This window comes from Amphiura filiformis, chromosome 14 (genome assembly GCF_039555335.1).
Source record: "Amphiura filiformis chromosome 14, Afil_fr2py, whole genome shotgun sequence".
Lineage (NCBI taxonomy): Eukaryota > Metazoa > Echinodermata > Ophiuroidea > Amphilepidida > Amphiuridae > Amphiura > Amphiura filiformis.
This window is the reverse complement of record NC_092641.1, coordinates 24,296,667-24,315,605: the sequence shown is the minus strand read 5'-3', so window position 1 is coordinate 24,315,605 and position 18,939 is coordinate 24,296,667. Positions and strand designations below refer to the sequence as shown.

Sequence of the window (18,939 nt, the reverse complement as noted above, 5' to 3'; positions counted from 1 at the left end):
TTTTCCATTTTGTTTCCGCATATATGAATTTGTATTTCCAAATAGGCTCTGAATGCAAGGCCACGTGAATTTGGCTGCACAATTTGAAATTTGCTGCACAATGTGCTAAATTGGGTGCACTATTTAGAATTTTAAATGCGTATTAAATGAAATAGATTGCACATTTGCTAAATTGAAATAGAGAATGTAAGCGTTCATTCAATTTCGCGCGAAAAGGAATGACACTTATACTAAACTGAACGACCAAAGTTTGAAATTGGACGGAAAAACCTATATATTGACAATGTTGAGAGCAGGAATTACCTTGAAAATGTCTCAAAAATACAAGATGCCAGTTCAATATATTCTGGTCTGAAACTATCAGACAATATTTTTAACATTAATAACATCACAAATTTGCAACAAACCCAAATTATGAATAAATCACATGCGGGCAGATTTTTGGCTATTTCTCCATTTACGATCCTGCCCAAAAGTGTCAGCTTTTGATATGACACGTCACATATTTCACATGTTATTAGAACTGGATAACACGAACTCCTGATAACACGAAGTAAAATTTGATTTCCGCACAACTTCGTGTTAATGAGTTTCCACTGTATTTGTTAGATATATACCAAATCTTAAAGGGCAGGTCTATTATATTGCAAAAACAAGTTTATCTCTATTCAAAGACACTTGTTCTACCCGGGGGGCGCGCGCCCCATTCGCCCCTCCCCTGGATACGTGCCTGGGTTACCCCCCTTTAAGATACCACCAGGCCCGTATGCAGGATTTCATTTAGGGGTGCTGATTTTGAAAAAGTGGACCTTTTTTTCCAAAGGGGGGATTTTGTGGAAAGTTGACTTTCTTCCCAAAAAAGCGTAAAAAACCTGATTATTCGGAAATTATAGGGCTTTTTTGCATAATTTTCCACATTTGGGTACTTAAAAGCTAATTAGTCAATATGGTAAATATAATATATTATATAATGTACTTTTTGCATAATACACAATCATGATAAAAAAATTATAAAATCGGGATACAATCAGCTGAGCAAAAGAAAAAAAAGAGAAAAAAATTCCTTGTTCTTAGTACTGCTTAAAATACACACACATTCAGTCAACACCTTGATTTGGGTATAAAATGTGTATCAACTTTCACGTCAAAAGGTATGAAACTGACAATTTTCGCCACAGTAAAATATGGCTGAACTAATGCTCACTTTGATTTTCTTTCTTTGCACACACCCCGACAAAACATCCAGGAAAAACATACTCTGTGTGTGGAAGACCAGGCCACAACTGCCTATACCGATTCTCAGGATAAAACCTATTCAACAGTCGCAATCCCCTGCTTTGTACACTGCGGTCAGGTCATGGTCTGTTTACGTGACAAACAGTGCAGGTCAGTCAGGGTCGGAGGTCAGTGAACTCTGTGCTACGCCCTCTAGATAATCAGGCCTAATAATCACTTTTTTTGTACCACTGATAAGCAACTGTCAATCATCATGCACAACAGGTCAGAATTACTGGGTTATAAATCTAAATAGGTAAATAATCTATGCAAGAGATAATTACTTATAACTTCCGAAAAGATGAGAAAGGGTGCCCAAAAGAAGTTTTTATTGCCGGCAATTGCATCTGCTTTATTTATACGAGAATCACTTATTGTCAACGCAGCTCATTAATAAAATTAAGTATTCAGAATCACCTTTTGGAATGGCTGCAACAAGCTCTTACACAAATTCCCGAGCTTATACTGTCCTCACTTTTGCGATCGAAGTAGCACCTTAATTTAGTACTCTCAGGGAAGATTTTTCTTAAATTTTTAACAGGAGTATGACAGATTTAAATATAGCTGAATACAGTCTTAAATCTAAAGAATAGAAATAACTGGAATGTCCTTCAACTGGAATTACGGTAACCAAGGCACCTCATCGTTGAGTTGAAACCATTCATGTATACTATTTGTATATGATGTGTTCAAGACTGCATCCATACGACCATCAAATAACCCAAAGATACCACCTGGAAGGAAAAAATAATACTCTTGAATATGAGATGATCTGAACATCACATATCAGATTTGAGGTTAATAAAACAAGTGTATTAGCCAAAGGGTTACTCACACAACATTTCTAGGTAATTTGGCTTTTTCTAAATCCCCATATTTCATAAATATTTGTTTGCCTTGTTTGCATAATAGGTTACCTGAATAGGCAACTCCATTTGAAATCTATACCCCCCCTGTATAGGAGATTAAAGTCATGTCTTCACAGGGGGTGTATGGATTTCAACTGGAATAGTCCATTGTGATACCCTACACATGCACCCGTCCTCTTTTCCCCATTTGTTTTACACACAACCAAGGAAATCTTGACCAAAATCATGAACCTCGCCTCCTTCCCCCAAGAATAAGTAAAATATATGTGACCTGCTGGTCTCATCCACTCAGGCCAGAGTTCAAAGTGTTGAAAATTTAGTTACTAATACTACCATTACTAACTTGCTCTGTAGCTAAACTTCAATGTTTAATCCACAGGTTTCTTGAATACTTGGTTGTAAAGTTATGAACCTTTATAAATATATCCATTTCCTTACACTTTTTAAGTGTTTTTTTTCTCCACCTTTTTGCCTATACATGTATTTCCTTTTCATTATTGCCAACTTTAGCCTGAGTGGATCAGATCTGGTCATATATTTCAAAACAATAATACACAATGCTTGAGTCGAGGGTTAGTGCAATAGCTGCCATGTAGACATTTGACACTTCCTGCATTCTATATATTGTACACAGCTAACAATATGACACATATATATAGCAGCTATAGCAAAGTGTGGTGCTTACACTCATGGACGAAAAAGATAACATACCGCGTACAAGCAGTCAAAGTCTCAGGATCACCCAATAATGAGGGCCGATTTTTCCAAGAAATGTGACAGGCAAAACTGCTATGCACTTACCACAAATTTTAACAGTCTATCGCGTAATTGTGGAGGCATGCAATGCTCTATCGCATATACGTGAAGGCACGTGACGCTTACGTGATTGTCAGACACGGAATGATTGAACAATCGACCCTCATTAATATGCAAGAATTCACAGCATACAATGCATGGGGACTTTAGCTGTTGATACATGTACATGGTCTGTAGTAGTCTGTGCTTACACTTACCGGTATGTATAAATAGTATTTTCTTGCCCTGAAACCTCTGTGGGTTTTGTTGGAGTAGCTTGACTAGATGCAGAGCTGCTTTGCCCGTGTAAACTGGGTCTAGTAGTATACCAGTTGACAAGGCAACTGAGGCAATAAAATCTGAAAAAAATTCATACATTTGAAGAAAATCAATGTAAACTTACGTTGAAGTTTTCTTAAGCAAAGTAGCTGTTACTGCAATATGTGCCCGAACACTACGAATCAGCCGTAAGGTTGGCCCCCGGTCAATTTTGTTTTATTTTGTGTTGAGAAAATAGATATCATAAAATGTAAGCTTTAAAATGGTATATCATTTGACTTGTGCAAACGATATTCAGAAGCAGGGTTATGGTTTGTTGAACTCTGCTCCTTCAACAAAATGGTACCTTTTATCGGTTCTACATGTGTCTCTTTTTCCACAATGCTGGTAATAAATATCATACAGTCATAATTTGCGGTCATTTGAAATCATCCCAAAGTCAACGAAGTTCAGGAATGTCCTCTCATTGTTAATTGTTGGTTATACATACCTAGACAAAATACAATTTTTTGGAACCTACCACTTGAACAGGATTTAACCAAAGGATTCTATAGAAATAGGTAGAAGATTATTATCTTCTTCAGCAAATAGGATTATTGATTGGTTTAAACGCTATCAAATGAGAAACAAGTCGCTCCGAATTGAGGTACCTATGAATACGACATTCATGCACATTTTAAACTGCAACTTAGAACACAATTTGCCGACTTTACGGCTCATTCGTAGTGTACGGCCACATATTATTGAAGTGAACGGGCATTAGGCAAAAAGATTTTAAAATCCCCACAAATATTAAATAATGCTTCTTCCATTGCTGGATACTTGTTAGATAATCAATGTACGACTAGCATTTCAATAAATTATTAATTTGAAGTGAAAAACATTGATTTTTGAACATATCTGTAAAAATCATTATTAAATAAAAAATTGCGACCCTTATTTGACAGGATTTAGGGTCGGTCGCTGAGGGCAACACAACAATTTTTTTGGGGGGTTACTATCTGTTGCTAATTAACAAAGCATAATTATAATACATTCTTTCTTGGGAATTATAAGTATTATAATACAGTATTCACATTTTCTTAAATGTAGTGATTATGACAAATCAATAAAAATTAGGTAAACAAGTAGTGGCTGCGTAGGTTTGACACCAACTTTTTCTCTTGGACTTTATTATTAATAAAAATTAGGTATATCTACAACAACAAGGAAGAGAGATTATTTCATTTTTCTAATAAGTTTGATATGTGTCAAGAACAACAAGGAAGAGAGCTGATCAGGAAGCAGACAATTTTGTAACATGTAATTTTTGTTTCAATTTTTGTTTCATTTTTCATTTTGCCCATGTACTGACGTTGGAATTTCACACAAATGTCCTTATTATAGAGGAAGTTTCCTGTTATGACAATAATGAAAATATAATTCTTTCGAATTGAAAGAATATTATTTTATAGATTCTTTTTCAGTTATTTAAAGATTGTGTTTATACATAGACTCAGAGTCTATGATTTTAGCAAATAATAAATCATACATATCAATCAAAAACATTTATACATGTACAATGCCAGTTTTATTTTAAAAGATCGACTGTTCGGACTGTTCTGGGGCAATTTGATGACATAAAAATATAAATTTAAATTAAGTATAATTAAGTGGTCAGCGACATCCAGTCAAGTGTGCTGAGGCTTGTGGATCAACGTCTAGGCATTGTGCGTAGTGCACTATAAATCATTACACTTTACATGGTAGGTCAGGCCCAAAGCCAGGTGGGGTGCAGGGATTCAGCACATCGCCTTCTATTGACAATGATGTAACCCCGAGATGGATGTCTACCTCTTTTGATTCTTGTCATCACAAAAAAACTACACAACTCCTAAAAATCGCTAAAAATGTTGCCAAGTCTTTGTTCCACTGAGCTCTGTCGCTTAACTGTACAGGTATTCACAGCAGCTATGCCTTTTAGCTGACATGCCATGGACAATAAATATAGAAATATTCATACATCAGTTGATGGGCTATTCCTGTTGAAATCCATACACCCCCTGTGGAAGACATGACCTTAATCTTCTACACAGAAATCTGTTGGGATGTGAATTTTGGTCCAGGAAGGTGTTCCATGTCAGTGCATTTTGCTGTTGTGTCAGTTGGACAACTGCTTGGTTACTGACATGTGTTTAGAGTAGAGTATTGAAGTAATCCTGTGTGCAATTTTTGGTCATTTTTATGGAGAGGATTTTAAGATATGACCTTGTGAAAAATTATAAGTTTCTTTTTGAGGCCAGTTTATATTCATACCACAGACGAGAAAGAAACAGACCGTGTGCAATCAGTCAAAGTCTCAGCATCACCCGATAATGACGCCGATTGTTCCATGAAATGCGACATGCGAGACTGCTACGCAATTACCGCGTATTTTCACAGTCTATTGCATAATCGCGAAAGCACACAACGCTCTATAAGCGCTGGTGTGATTGTTAGACATGGCACGATTGAACAGTCGGCCCTCATGAATATGCGAGAACTCACATCATACAATTCATGGGGACTTTGACTGGTTGAATGCGATATGTTTCTTTCTCGTCTGTGATTCATACCTAATTCCTCTTGGGTTGATATCCCATATCCTTCACCTTTGACCCCATCTACTAAGTCCACAATATCTTCAGACTTGACACCAGACCGATCCGTCAAGCCAATCTCTGTCAGTGTCTCATTGATGTGATCATGAAAGTATTTAGCTCCATCACAAACCATCATTCCATGGATTTTGATGTCAGATTTGGTGAGATGATTGGCTATAGCTAGGCCTGCTGTTGATCCACCGCTGCCTGTTGCTAAGACTATGTCACTAAACTGATCTACTCCCTGTGTAGAAATGCAAAAAGGAGAAAAAAAGTTGTATATCAGCAGGGAGTGTGAATTTTAAATGGGGTTACCTGACTTTGAAATCTATACCCCTGTGTAGGAGATTATACGGTCATGTCTTCCATAACAGGTGTATGGATTTCAACTGGAATAGCCCATTTGGCTAGCACAAATTTGCATTACAAAATAGTAAATTTTAGCCATACACACACATCCCGGTTCACATTTTTTTCACACACATATAACAGATTGCTATAAATAGTGGTCTTCCCAATCAATTTCCAGAGAGAGTCAAGTAAACACTGGCTAATCAGTTTCTTCAATAATTCCCTTCTGTTTGTTATCCACTTTCAAGTTCAAGTTAAATCAAAAATAAAATTCTTTCTTGTGGTTGACCCAAAGTCTACAGACAAAATTGTTCACATGATTCTTCCTCCTGTTTTATCAAAGGGAAGAATAAGACTTTTTCACTTGGGCTTGAGCAAGTGGGAGGGTGAGCTTGAGCAAGTTGGGGGGGGGTGTCACTTAAAACAAATGAACCTGAAAAGACCATGAGGTTGCACGCCTTCTAGATATCCATACAGCCTACTGCTGATGAGCCTCCTATAGGAACTATGTAGGCATCCTACACATACCCGAGTCATAAGTTCATTGAAGCCTTCTAGATATCCATACACCCTACTGCTGATGAGCCTCCTATAGGAACTATGTAGGCATCCTACACATACCCGAGTCATAAGTTCATTGAAGCCTTCTAGATATCCATACAGCCCTACTGCTGATGAGCCTCCTATAGGAACTATGTAGGCATCCTACACATACCCCAGTCATAAGTTCATTGAAGCCTTCTACATATCCATACAGCCCTACTGCTGATGAGCCTCCTATAGGAACTATGTAGGCATCCTACACATCCCCGAGTCCTAAGTTCATTGAAGCCTTCTAGATATCCATACAGCCCTACTGCTGATGAGCCTCCTATAGGAACTATGTAGGCATCCTACACATACCCAAGTCATAAGTTCATTGAAGCCTTCTAGATATCCATACAGCCCTACTGCTGATGAGCCTCCTATAGGAACTATGTAGGCATCCTAAACATACCAGAGTCATAAGTTCATTGAAGCCTTCTAGATATCCATACAGCCCTACTGCTGATGAGCTTCCTATAGGAACTATGTAGGCATCCTACACATACCCGAGTCATAAGTTCATTGAAGCCTTCTAGATATCCATACAGCCCTACTGCTGATGAGCCTCCTATAGGAACTATGTAGGCATCCTAAACATACCAGAGTCATAAGTTCATTGAAGCCTTCTAGATATCCATATAGCCCTATTGCTGATGAGCCTCCTATAGGAACTATGTAGGCATCCTACACATACCTGAGTCATAAGTTCTTTGAAGCCTTCTAGATATCCATACAGCCCTACTGCTGATGAGCCTCCTATAGGAACTATGTAGGCATCCTACACATACCAGAGTCATAAGTTCATTGAAGCCTACTGGATATCCATATAGCCCTACTGCTGATGAGCCTCCTATAGGAACTATGTAGGCATCCTACACATCCCGAGTCATAAGTTCATTGAAGCCTTCTAGATATCCATATAGCCCTACTGCTGATGAGCCTCCTATAGGAACTATGTAGGCATCCTACACATATTTGATTTGATTTGTTCGGATTTTGACAACCCTGGATAACCCAAGAAAGCCTCTATTATTTCCATTGGGGTCCATTTGAACATCGGGATGGATTGGGAACAGTCAGGGGTTAACACCCTACTCTTTTGAAACTGGCTGTGAAATACATGTACAGGTATGGCTATCTGCACACGGGACTGACGGCTTAACGTCCCCTCCGAAGGACGGAGTACTTTCATGATTCATTTACCCAATTCTAAATGAACCACAGGGAGATCGGAAGTCTGAATTTAATCTACAGAAGTTGCCAACTAATTTCAGACCTTTTTTTTCAAGTCAATATCCCAGCAAATCGCCACCGCCGGGAATTGGACCCGGGACCTCATGCACTAAAGGCAAGTACCCTAAACATTGCGCCACGCTCTCCACATACCTGAGTCATAAGTTCATTGAATCCTTCTAGGTATCCATATAGCCCTATTGCTGATGAGCCTCCTATAGGAACTATGTAGGCATCCTCTTCTTTCTCACTTCTGCAAAAACAAACAAACAGTTTAAATGTTTGCAACTAAATTCAATGATACAATCACTACTCCATTCATGGCAAATTAATGGAAAAGATTTTTTTAGATTTGTCAAAATGTCTCACTAGTTTTAATCTTCGAAAACAAATCTTGACATTTATCTTGCACTTACTTTAGCCTACATGTAGTAGTAGTAGCTAATTGTATCATTCCCTGGGTATAATGATAATCTTGAGATTAAGTTTTATCTTGAGATATTGTATTTCACTTTAATCTAGTAGAGTGATAATTTCATTCTGAGTATAATGTTAATCTTAAGATTAAGTTAATCTTGAGATAATTGTCTTTTACTTACTTTAGTTTAGCAGATAACTGTTTCATTCGGGGCATAATTTCTGTGGCTTGTTGCGCCTTTTGTGGAATGAGGTAGAGATGAGAGCCAATCAGACGATTGAGTAATGCATTGCCAACGGATACGTGATTCCCAGGATCCTGTGTAAGTGTGAATCAGAGTCAACTTTAATACAAGAGTGCACCTTTAACTAATAGTGTGGCGATCGACAGAGGGGTATATAGGCGGTTTTTACTGATCAACAGAGGGGCATAACAGTAACCTATTGTTAAAATGTTTATAGAACATTAACAAAATACACATTTGACACTATAATTTTATTGTAAATTATAAATCTGAAGAATTCTGTTCATCACAATTGGGGTCCTTGCACTAGGCTTGGAAATAGTAGATGAGAAGGAATCGCAATGAACCATCATCAAAGTTCCAAACACATTGCCGACATGTCCATTCACGTTTCTATACACTTCAACCGCTATTGTTATATCATAATCCCATCACGATGGTCTTCGGTGACGTAACATTTCTATGACATGCGACCATTGCTTATGGACTAAATGAGGTCTTGTGAGCAGGAAAGGGCGGGAAATATGAATGCATTATGGGACAGATGGGATAACATAGCCAAAAATAATGCCTTGTGGGAAGGATGTATTACCAAAATCGGAGGTAGAAATTTAACTATAGGGGCAGTCTGGGCACATATGAAGGCAATTTGATAGAATTGATTTGGGGTCAGCGAAAATACTATTATCCTTACAAAATGTAAAACTTTTTTAAAAGTGCCTTTAGTCGAAAATACAACATATTTTAATTAAATTTCCCAATATTTGTATTGTTTTGACTTCTCTGCATCTGAAAATGCAGAAACTTGTTGCAAAAGTTTATAGAATCCAGTCTAAATAAATATTAAAAGTGTGCTTTATCAACCAAGGTCACAACAACCAGTTCAAAATTTGTTTGTTCGCAAAGATTTATCGCTATGAATTTCCAGTTACTTAGTATGCTACCAGATCACGCTGATGGCGGCAATATGAGTGTCTTCAAAAGGGAATTTGTTGAGTCCTCTTCCTTTGTAATGAAGAACAGATAAGAGGGATTAGTCACAGGCGATCAATTTCGTTGTGATTCCTTCTCTTCTACTAGAAAACAAACCAAAAGTTTGATGACAACCTCTTTGTTAGGATTATGATGACCACACCTCCCTGAAACTTCAAGTGCGAAATTCCAACCTGCATTTCATGGATATTGATCACATCATAGTGTGGTTTTAAATATCACATTTTGCTTGTTGTAAAGTCACTGGTTGGGCGCTTATAGGAGCATGTGCGGTTAATGGAAAGAACATGGTATGTTGATTTGTGTAGTTCATGTTGATATCGACACATCAACAGGTGTTTGCAATTAAAATGTTATTGCATTCATTTTTATCTTGTCCATTACCGGTAGTCATTAGCAAATGTCAATGGGCTATCCCATTTGAAACCCATACACCCCCTATTCTCCCACACAGGGAGTGTGAATTTAGCTGAATTTCAAAAGACATTACCTGACTTCAGTTGAAAATTACATCCCCTGGGTAGGAGATTGATTAAAAGGTCATGTCATATGGGGGTGTATGGATTTCACCTGGAATAGCCCAACATTGCTGTACTTGAATCAATATTGCCTAATACTAATAGTTATGTTGATAATAAACATTAAAAAATAAAAATCAACACAAATCTTTTTCAGATATCTTACTTTTTCCATATTACTAGTATATCATACATTTTGTCTTATCATACCGTTTGGTAATCTTACTAGGCTTTGTAATTTATATTACGTGACATAATTTTTCTTTTCTGTAAAGAGTCAATTCATTAAGTTTTTTGTGAATTTCATCATGTCTCTTAGCAATCATTGTTATTGCATTTTTTTCTTGTTATATTTGCCAAGTAAAATCAAATAACTCATAATAATCCAAAACTTCCCCCTAATGCTTTTTGATAGTCAAAAAGATATTTTACAAATGTAAAAATATAAAAAGGTATGTAGCCTTAGTTGCTTTACACATCTGGACTAATAATTTATAGCAATTTACATCACTGCGTCAGTTGACATTGACAGCGGTTCATTATGTAAAAAAGACGCAGTTTTAAAAGTTGCACCTGAGTCTATATAGGAGTCAACTTTCATTTACAAATACATGATTAGACCTGGCCTTCTGTATCGTTTGAGAGTTGACTATGATCTGAGATGCAACTTTTAAAACAACTTCTTTTTTATATTATGACCCATTGTGACCAAACGCAATAATGTGTGACACTATAAATTGGCCCAGATGTGTCAAACAAATAAGGCTAGATACCTACCTTTTTACATTTCGTTTTCATTTCAAATTTATTTCAAAAAGCATTAGGGGGAACTTATAAGCTGTGGGTCTTAATAGCTCTACATTGAAAAGAATTTAATGCAATTATATACAGTTGTATAATAGGGGCATGTTCTTTACATGTGGCTATAAAGTTTTATTACTTTCACCTGGTTCGTTTTGTTTTGTTAATAGGTATCCATTTCATTTTTAACATGGTTATTGAATGTCAATCACACAAAAATATAAATTAAGGAAATGTTCACTGTCAATTGTTTTATTTCTATTAAAAGAAATAACAATAGTTTAAATCATGCATATTTAATCAAATAATCAAATATTATGTTTGGACTGGGTGAGAGTGTGTGTGGTGGGGTGTGGGTCAGTGGGTGGGTGTCCATACTTACTGGTGGGGATCTCAGCAATAAATAAGGCTGTAATCCAAGTTGTCTTGCAGCCAAAGCTGTAGCCCGACAGTGATTTGATTGAATTCCACCGCAGGTGATTACAGATGAATATCCTTGGTGGATGGCATCGGCTAATAGGAACTCCAACTTTCGTACCTGAAAGAAAAACAGGGACACATTCTTTTTTATAAGTAACCTAATATCAAGTTGAATTGACTCTTGTCATTTCCTACTTCTGAATATTTCTTTGCATGATGTTTAATGATGAAAAGTTGCACTGTTAGATCTTACAATTATTTATATCAATAGCATTGGCTTAGAAAGATTTTCAACCTTCAACGTGGGGGGAGGGGGCTGACCAAACTAAACTTTTACGGAAAATAGACCTGTCAAAAAACACCCATCTGAATTATTGGGGCTGAGCCCCAGACCAAAATTATTGTGGAGGCTGATGAGCCCCTGCAAGCCCCCCCAGTTCCTAAGTCTATGAATAGTTGGCACTCTGCATATGTTGAAAAATTGGAATAACAGTTTCTGAGATATGATCCTAATATCAATAACAACAACAAAAATCAAACAAATTTTAACATATAATTCTTACTAAAATTTGATATTTTATTATTTTTAGATTCCTAACTTGGCAAATCACAAGTGCATTTACACATTTTTAGAGAGTGAAATTTCAAAAACAATGTTACTGTGCTGTATATGCTGTTATTTTCACATACAGAATATTTTGAAATTTTGGGATATTTGTAAATCGCTTATGTGTGTATAGCTAAAATAATAGATTCTCGATCATGAGAGCTCAATAGGCACGCAATGACAATTACGTCGGCGTACAACGCCTACCACACATGCTTTGGGTAGCGCTGCATTTCCTGTGCGTGCACAATCGATCGCGCTATCGTGTCATTCTACTAAAGTTGCGACATTACGCAGTGCACGCAGTACATTCATACTCTCATGATCGAGAAATTATTATTTTAGCTATAGTTATTTTGGTGTCTTAATATATCTCCACTCACAAAATTCACAAAATATAAATCTTTCGCAAAAATGACAGCAAATACAGTAAACCACTGCGTCATTTGCTTTTAATTTTTAATATTTTCTTACCTTATTACCTGATAGTTCACTCCCTAACATGTCATCCCTTTTTATGTATACTTCAAATCCATCTGGAATTCCTGGAATATACCATCTTTGTATAGGGGTGTTTGTATTGGCGAGCTATTGAAATAAAAACCAACTTGGTTATTAATTACAAGGCAACAAAAACTCTGTTCTATGGGTGGACGGATTTGCAAACTAGGGTCGGTCTGTCAAAATTGTGTATTTATTTATTTTCTGGAAGGGACTAAATGACCCTGAAAAATCATAGAAAGAGTGAAAAATCTGAAAAAAAGTCTGAAATATTTGGCCAAAGTATGGTCAACTTGTGCCCAGTTAGGAGGTCAAAATCAGACACTCAAGATGGGAAAATCCATCAACGCTGTCTGTACAATGTAGATGGTGTGCGAATGGAAATGGACTAAAAACTGATTGGTGCTAGATAGGGACTTGAAAATGTACGAAAGTGTTTTGAAAAGAATCCTGCTTCAGTGGAGCATGTTTAAAAGAGTATCAAGATGATTTTTTTGATGAGTGAGTTTGAGGAACCTGAAATATGATACAAGTAGCCTTGTCCTGGATTTACAGACAATTTTTATATCAATCACATCATATAATTTCTTAATTCTAATACATATGACAGGTTTGCGCATCATTTCAAAGTTTCCTGTTTTTATCAAAAATTGCATTTTTTTACCTGGACTTTGTACTTTGGAACAATCTTCAACCCACCAGCCCAATCAGGTGGTTCGTAGTGTTGTAAAAGCTTCTTTCTTGCCACACTATCCATGGTAGATACAGCAGTTGTTGACCACCTAAGTCCAAATTTTGAAAATTGCACAGAATCTTGGCGAAAGCTCCTTGTAAGTGGTAATGGTTTTCTTCTATAGAATTGACAGTGATCTTGATTTGAGAAGCCACATGTTCTTATACTGCTATGCAGCTGTCTGACTGGTTGTGATGATCTTAGACACAGTTTGACAAGGTGATCACATGACATGATTGATTGCTTCCATTGTGTATCTGTAAAAAAATTACAAAAAGTTAAATTGGTTAAAGTTACAATACCTAACTAGGCCAGGATTCGCAGGTTTTTGCCGCAGGTGAAATAAGCATGGTTTTAATCACTTGGCAAAAACAGTTTTTGCAGGCATAAATGGCAAAAACTAAAAAGTGATTTATAATTCAGTTTTTTCATCTCAAAATAAATTAAGTTCCAAAAATAATTTCCTGAGTGTTACAAGGCCAGATTTTGTAATTATGAGTAACATATTAAGAATTAAATCATGTGTTTTCTTTGCTGAAGTGCATTTAACCGAAATATGGCATATCAAATTCAAAACTTTTTGATTTTAAGGATTTGATGACACAAAAAATATGTTGAATGATTCATTAAAAGTTGTGTGTTACAGTTTATGAGCTTTCTGTGTTACTTTTTAAATATTTGAGTGACTACATGTCAGTTTTTGCCGGTTTGAAAAACCGAACCCTGATTACAAGAATTACTACACGCCTTCTCGTACATTTTACCCCGGAATTTTACCCTCAAATTTTTTGACCCCCCCTATTAAGGACTGAATTTTATTTGATCCCCTTTTAGGACCCAATTTTTTTTGATCCACCCCCCATATTTTCCACCCACCAAAGTATTATGATTAATGTCATAAATTAAAAGGGCATTTCGTGATCCACAGCATCATCCCTCCACTTTTCTAAAAAAAAGTTGAGATTTTTATATCACTGGAAACCTCTGACTACAAAAATGTACATAATGTTTATTTACAAAACATTTCTTGCAGATTAATTCGTTTAGCAAAGATATCATGAAATTTGAATTTTGTTGGGGTATACAACGAAATTACAACACATTGTCTATCTATGGAGCAGTGTTATACACATAACTCACAAAAGCAAAATTGGAATCAACTGAAATTTTGGGGATAAGGCACTTGAAACTTGATTCTGAGTTTAGCGTCCGCCGCCCGCGTTATGAATTTTGTGCCGCGTTTGAGATGTAAAATCTGAAAATAATTCATTATTTTGCAAATTACTACTAAACCAGAAAGAAAATTTGTTCTACAAAATTTATAAACCACTTTTTTTGTATTTGAACCCTTCAAAAACTATAGAAAGCCTTGAGAACTATTAGATGAATCCATCTAAATATTTCAGCATTAAAAATATACAGGTTTTTGACCCTTGCTCTATCCAATTATTTCAATTATACCTTTGGGATACCTGGGTAGAAGAGAAATCAACCTAGCCAAAATATTTTTACCAGATTGTTGATGTTGTAAATAATTTAACTAGGAAAGACCTAGTTTTGACAAATTGGTGCCAAAAATTAATTTCATGTTCTGCATGATTGTTATTTTTGTATTTATTGAGTCAACCCCCCCCCCCCCGGGGGTCACTCCCATTGTGGCCTGTACACCATTTGCGATAATCAACTTTTGAAAAGCACCCTAAACACGGATTTAACCCTTGGCTAAAATGATACCCTAAACAGGGATTTTATTCCTTGCATCAAATTTCATACCCTAATTTTCATTTCCGCATATTTAGAAATTGCAATTTTGCTACCCTTTTTTCCAATATTTCATGTTTTTGACACCCTAAACGTGTTACGCGCGTATCATGCTTACCCACGAAGTGACCCCCCGACCCCCCCCCCCATTCCCTCTATCCTCAAATGTATAGGCCTACATGTACGGAGAGGTTATAGTACAAATTGGAGTGAAGAAGATTGGCATGGTATACTTCGGAATACATTTAGTTTGTTTTAAAACTTGAAAAACAAAAAGCAAGTGGAATTATACTTTTATAAATGTTTATGTGTGTTTGTGACATTATATTGCGACTGGCGATACGGTACCCAATTAGAATAGGGATGACCAATGAACCATCAACTTCATTAGAACCAAGCCTTGAAATAAGCAGGCGCGGGGAGCAAATTTGCCACCAATTAATTGCTCCTGGTCCTTGTAAAATTCACATGAACCAGGAGCAATTTTTAAAAATAAATTGCTCCTGGTTACAGTTTTGCAGTTGTGCTGTATTGTAGGGATATACAGAAAAGAATTTAATATTTGAAAATTGCTCCTGTTTCTTCAGAAATTGCTCCTGGTTCTTGTAAAATCCCAGTTAACCAGGAGCAATGTTCGAAACAAATTGCTCCTGGTTCCAGTCTGCTTATTTCAGGGAGCTCTGTGCACTGCTTGCAGACATTTCTAAATTGATCTCATTCTTTTATTTTTCAATACAGTGGAAACTCATTATAACGAAGTTGGCAGGGACAGAGAAATTAGTTCTTTATATCCAAATTTCGTTATATCAGGGTTGTAAAAACAATAAATAACAAAAGAATTTTGTATCTTGGTTCTGGAAAAATACTTCTTTATAACAGGCTTTTTCTTGTATCAGATTTCGTTATAATGAGGTTTTACTGTATTTTTCTGTAAAAATTGGGGAAGTTAAGGGGGTACTACACCCCTGCCCAATTTTTGTGCCTATTTTTGCATTTTTCTCAAAAATTACAGAGCAATGGTGACAAATAAGATATGTATATTATTGGGGCAAGAACTACTACACTGGAAATTTTATTTCAGCACAGATAAACAGTTGTGGAGTTACAGTCAAAAATGAGGGAAAACCAATATTTGATCAATAAATCAATAACTACTTGCCTTGAGTTGCTGAATTGTCAGTGCAGTAGTCATTGCCCCTATAATATACATATCTTACTTGTCACCAATGCACTATAATTTTTGAGAAAAATGCAAAAGTAGGCACAAAGTTGGCAAAGGGTGTAGTACCCGGTACCCCCTTAATAATGCCAATTATATTTTGTAACTATCTTGCAAATTACAGCAACATAACTTTTCATTTTCCTGTAAGTGCGAAGTCAAAATTGGTCCATCGCCACAGTGCGCTTAATTGCCAGTGGCTGAGTTTATACGTCGAACAACTGAATACATGCACAACGTACGGACCAATATATTTTTGTAAACATTTTAGGCCTATAACAAAATGTATATTTTCGTACAATTGTACAACTATCGTTTCTACCCTATGACCTATAAAAGTTACCTGTTATCAAAGTGTCTGCAAAAAACTGGTCATCGCAAGTATCTTTGATGCTGAAAAGTCACGATATTCACGCAGGGACAGGGCGAAAACCTTACCTCGATCGTAAAATCCAGCCCATGCATGTCATAAATAATTCATTATTGTATTGTGTAAATGTCACTGATTGTGTCGACGTATTGTTATTGCACCTGTTACAGCAGAAGTCATGCTGAATTTATACTCGATCGCTGGATCACCATGTGAATTCGCTTATTAAAAAAAAAAAACAACCCTCTACGACCAGGTTGTTAAGCATCGAGCACGCTGACTGGCTTAGCAAATATGCAATTATTTTTGTAAACCAATCAGGTTAGACGTACTTTACTGGCGGGTCACATTAATTCATACCGTAAAAGGCCGTCGCCTTCATTGATTGGCTAACGATTGCGATGAATGGTGTTTGCAACCAATCACAAAACGGGTTACAAATAAATAAGGCGCCCATCGGAAATTTTGTGTGACGTCATGCCACGAGGTAGCCGGAGGCTTCGTTTTCTGCTAGCTTTAAAAGCGAAGCGAGTGGTATAAAGTCAGTTTCACAGCTGTGATTTATGGAGCATATCATAAAATCTCTGAGCACATACACAGCGGATTTGACAGATAAAAATGACATTTGCAATTCTGAGCAACGGGATTCCATGAAATTGAAGATTATGTGTTATTCTACAGGATCGGTAATAATTAACAGCTGGTCTGCAGTATTTGAAGTGCATATTGAAGTTTGTAAGTTTGTGACTTTGTATGCGTTATGTGCAATAGATATTACAGGAAGCTTAAATTGGCACGCTTTCCTGCAATTTGTCTGTCGCTTACGAAAGTTATTGGGAGTTCAGGGCACGTCACACCGAGTGTGACGTGACCTCGCTGGGCATAGGCTGAGTTCAGCACTGCTCAAGAATGGCACAAAATATTCATGTCAATAATTTCAGATGAAATTTCAGCGGCGCGCAGTAGGGCCAAATTGGTCAAGCTGGGAGATTCCACGTTTGTTGATAGAAAGACAGCTTAGGCTAATAGAAATTGGCACTCCATTCGTGGTGGATAATAATAAAGTTTAAAACATGTAGGCCTAGCCTATGTCTGGCACTTAGGCAGGGTGATTCTTTGTTGGATTATTTTATTTGATCCTATTTGTGACCTCTTTCCTTTTCTCACAAGTCTGAAACATCGAGTCGTAGTACCGTCCATGCGAACTTGGATGTAAGCTTAAGCGAGTTTAGGCCTACACATTGACGCAAATTCAAGAAAGTAGAAAACTTGGAAGTATGACTACATGTATATTCCGGGATTATATCTGCCTCTGTATTTTGCAAACTAAAACAAGAATAGGGCCTACTCTATTAAATAAATACGAGAATGAGAGTAGGCCTATGACTGAATTAAGTTAGATGCCAAGTCAAGACACTGAAACTGATATCGTAAAAGTCACACCGGCGCTTGCACAAAGTTATGAATGAATGCCGTACAATGGTTATACTCATCACATGTATATCGCCATGGTCGGGGCACGTATGTAGGGCTATTTGCATGCTTGTCATGGGTCGACCTGGCTAAAAATCCTGGCGTTATGGGCCGAATGTGGCAACCCAAAATTTACGGTCGACCTGGGAGAAACCGATTTACAATAACTTAGGTGGTCTATCGTGTGCGATACGCTATTTTTGGTCGACCTGGGATTTTTTTCTCCCAGCTTGACCCAAAACGCCGCAGTAGGCGACCTTGTCACTTCTACGCGATCGCAATTCACCAGCGCGTACCCGGACCACGGAAGTAATAAAAAATTAACTTTACATGAAAACAATTACAAAGACAAGTGATTTTTAAAAAGCTAACAATCGTACTGATCTTTTACATTTAAAGGAGTATTTCGTGATCCTAGCATCCTTTTTTTATCACATTTTTCAGTACATATCCACGAAAAAAGCCTATTCCCAAAATTTCAGTTGATTCCGATTTTGCGTTTGCGAGTTATGCATGATTATGTGTATTACACTGCTCCATAGACAATGCGTTGTAATTTCGTTCTGGTGCACCAGAACGAAATTCAAATTTCACGATATCTTTGCAAAACGAATTAATCTGCAAGAAATATTTTGTACATAAACATTATGTAGCCAGATGTTTCCAGTGATATAAAAATCTCAACTTTTTTTGAGAAAAGTGGGGGATGAGGCTGTGGATCACGAAATGCCCTTTAACATTTACCTGTGGATGAAAAGCACAACTATTTATATACAGAAGAAAAGAAGAAAACAATTTTTAACATTTGTAAACACCACTTTCAAAAGTTTAAGACAAAATTAATTGCCTACGGCTTTCGATATTTCTGGTATA

At 36.7% G+C, this 18,939-nt stretch overlaps 1 protein-coding gene across 1 annotated transcript; it reads right to left on the bottom strand.

Annotated features, from left to right (window-relative positions):
* Positions 1-301: 301 nt before the first annotated feature.
* Positions 302-18,932, bottom strand: LOC140169864 (uncharacterized). Its single transcript, XM_072193176.1, has 9 exons — positions 18,811-18,932; positions 13,175-13,500; positions 12,484-12,597; positions 11,365-11,520; positions 8,608-8,744; positions 8,162-8,261; positions 5,813-6,083; positions 3,158-3,298; positions 302-2,009 (listed from the first exon to the last, which is right to left on the bottom strand). Exons 2-9 carry the CDS (start codon positions 13,475-13,477, stop codon positions 1,897-1,899), a joined length of 1,335 nt encoding a protein of 444 aa, XP_072049277.1. The 5' UTR covers positions 13,478-13,500; positions 18,811-18,932; the 3' UTR covers positions 302-1,896.
* Positions 18,933-18,939: the final 7 nt, after the last annotated feature.

Excerpts from the sequence above, each read along its gene's own strand:
- LOC140169864 (XM_072193176.1), bottom strand. The coding sequence starts at position 13,477 with ATGTCATGTGATCACCTTGTCAAACTGTGTCTAAGATCATCACAACCA. Across the intron at positions 6,084-8,161 it reads TCAATGAACTTATGACTCAG|GGAGTAGATCAGTTTAGTGA; the intron begins GTATGTGGAGAG and ends ATTTCTACACAG. Across the intron at positions 3,299-5,812 it reads ATCAACCCAAGAGGAATTAG|ATTTTATTGCCTCAGTTGCC; the intron begins GTATGAATCACA and ends AATTTTTTTCAG.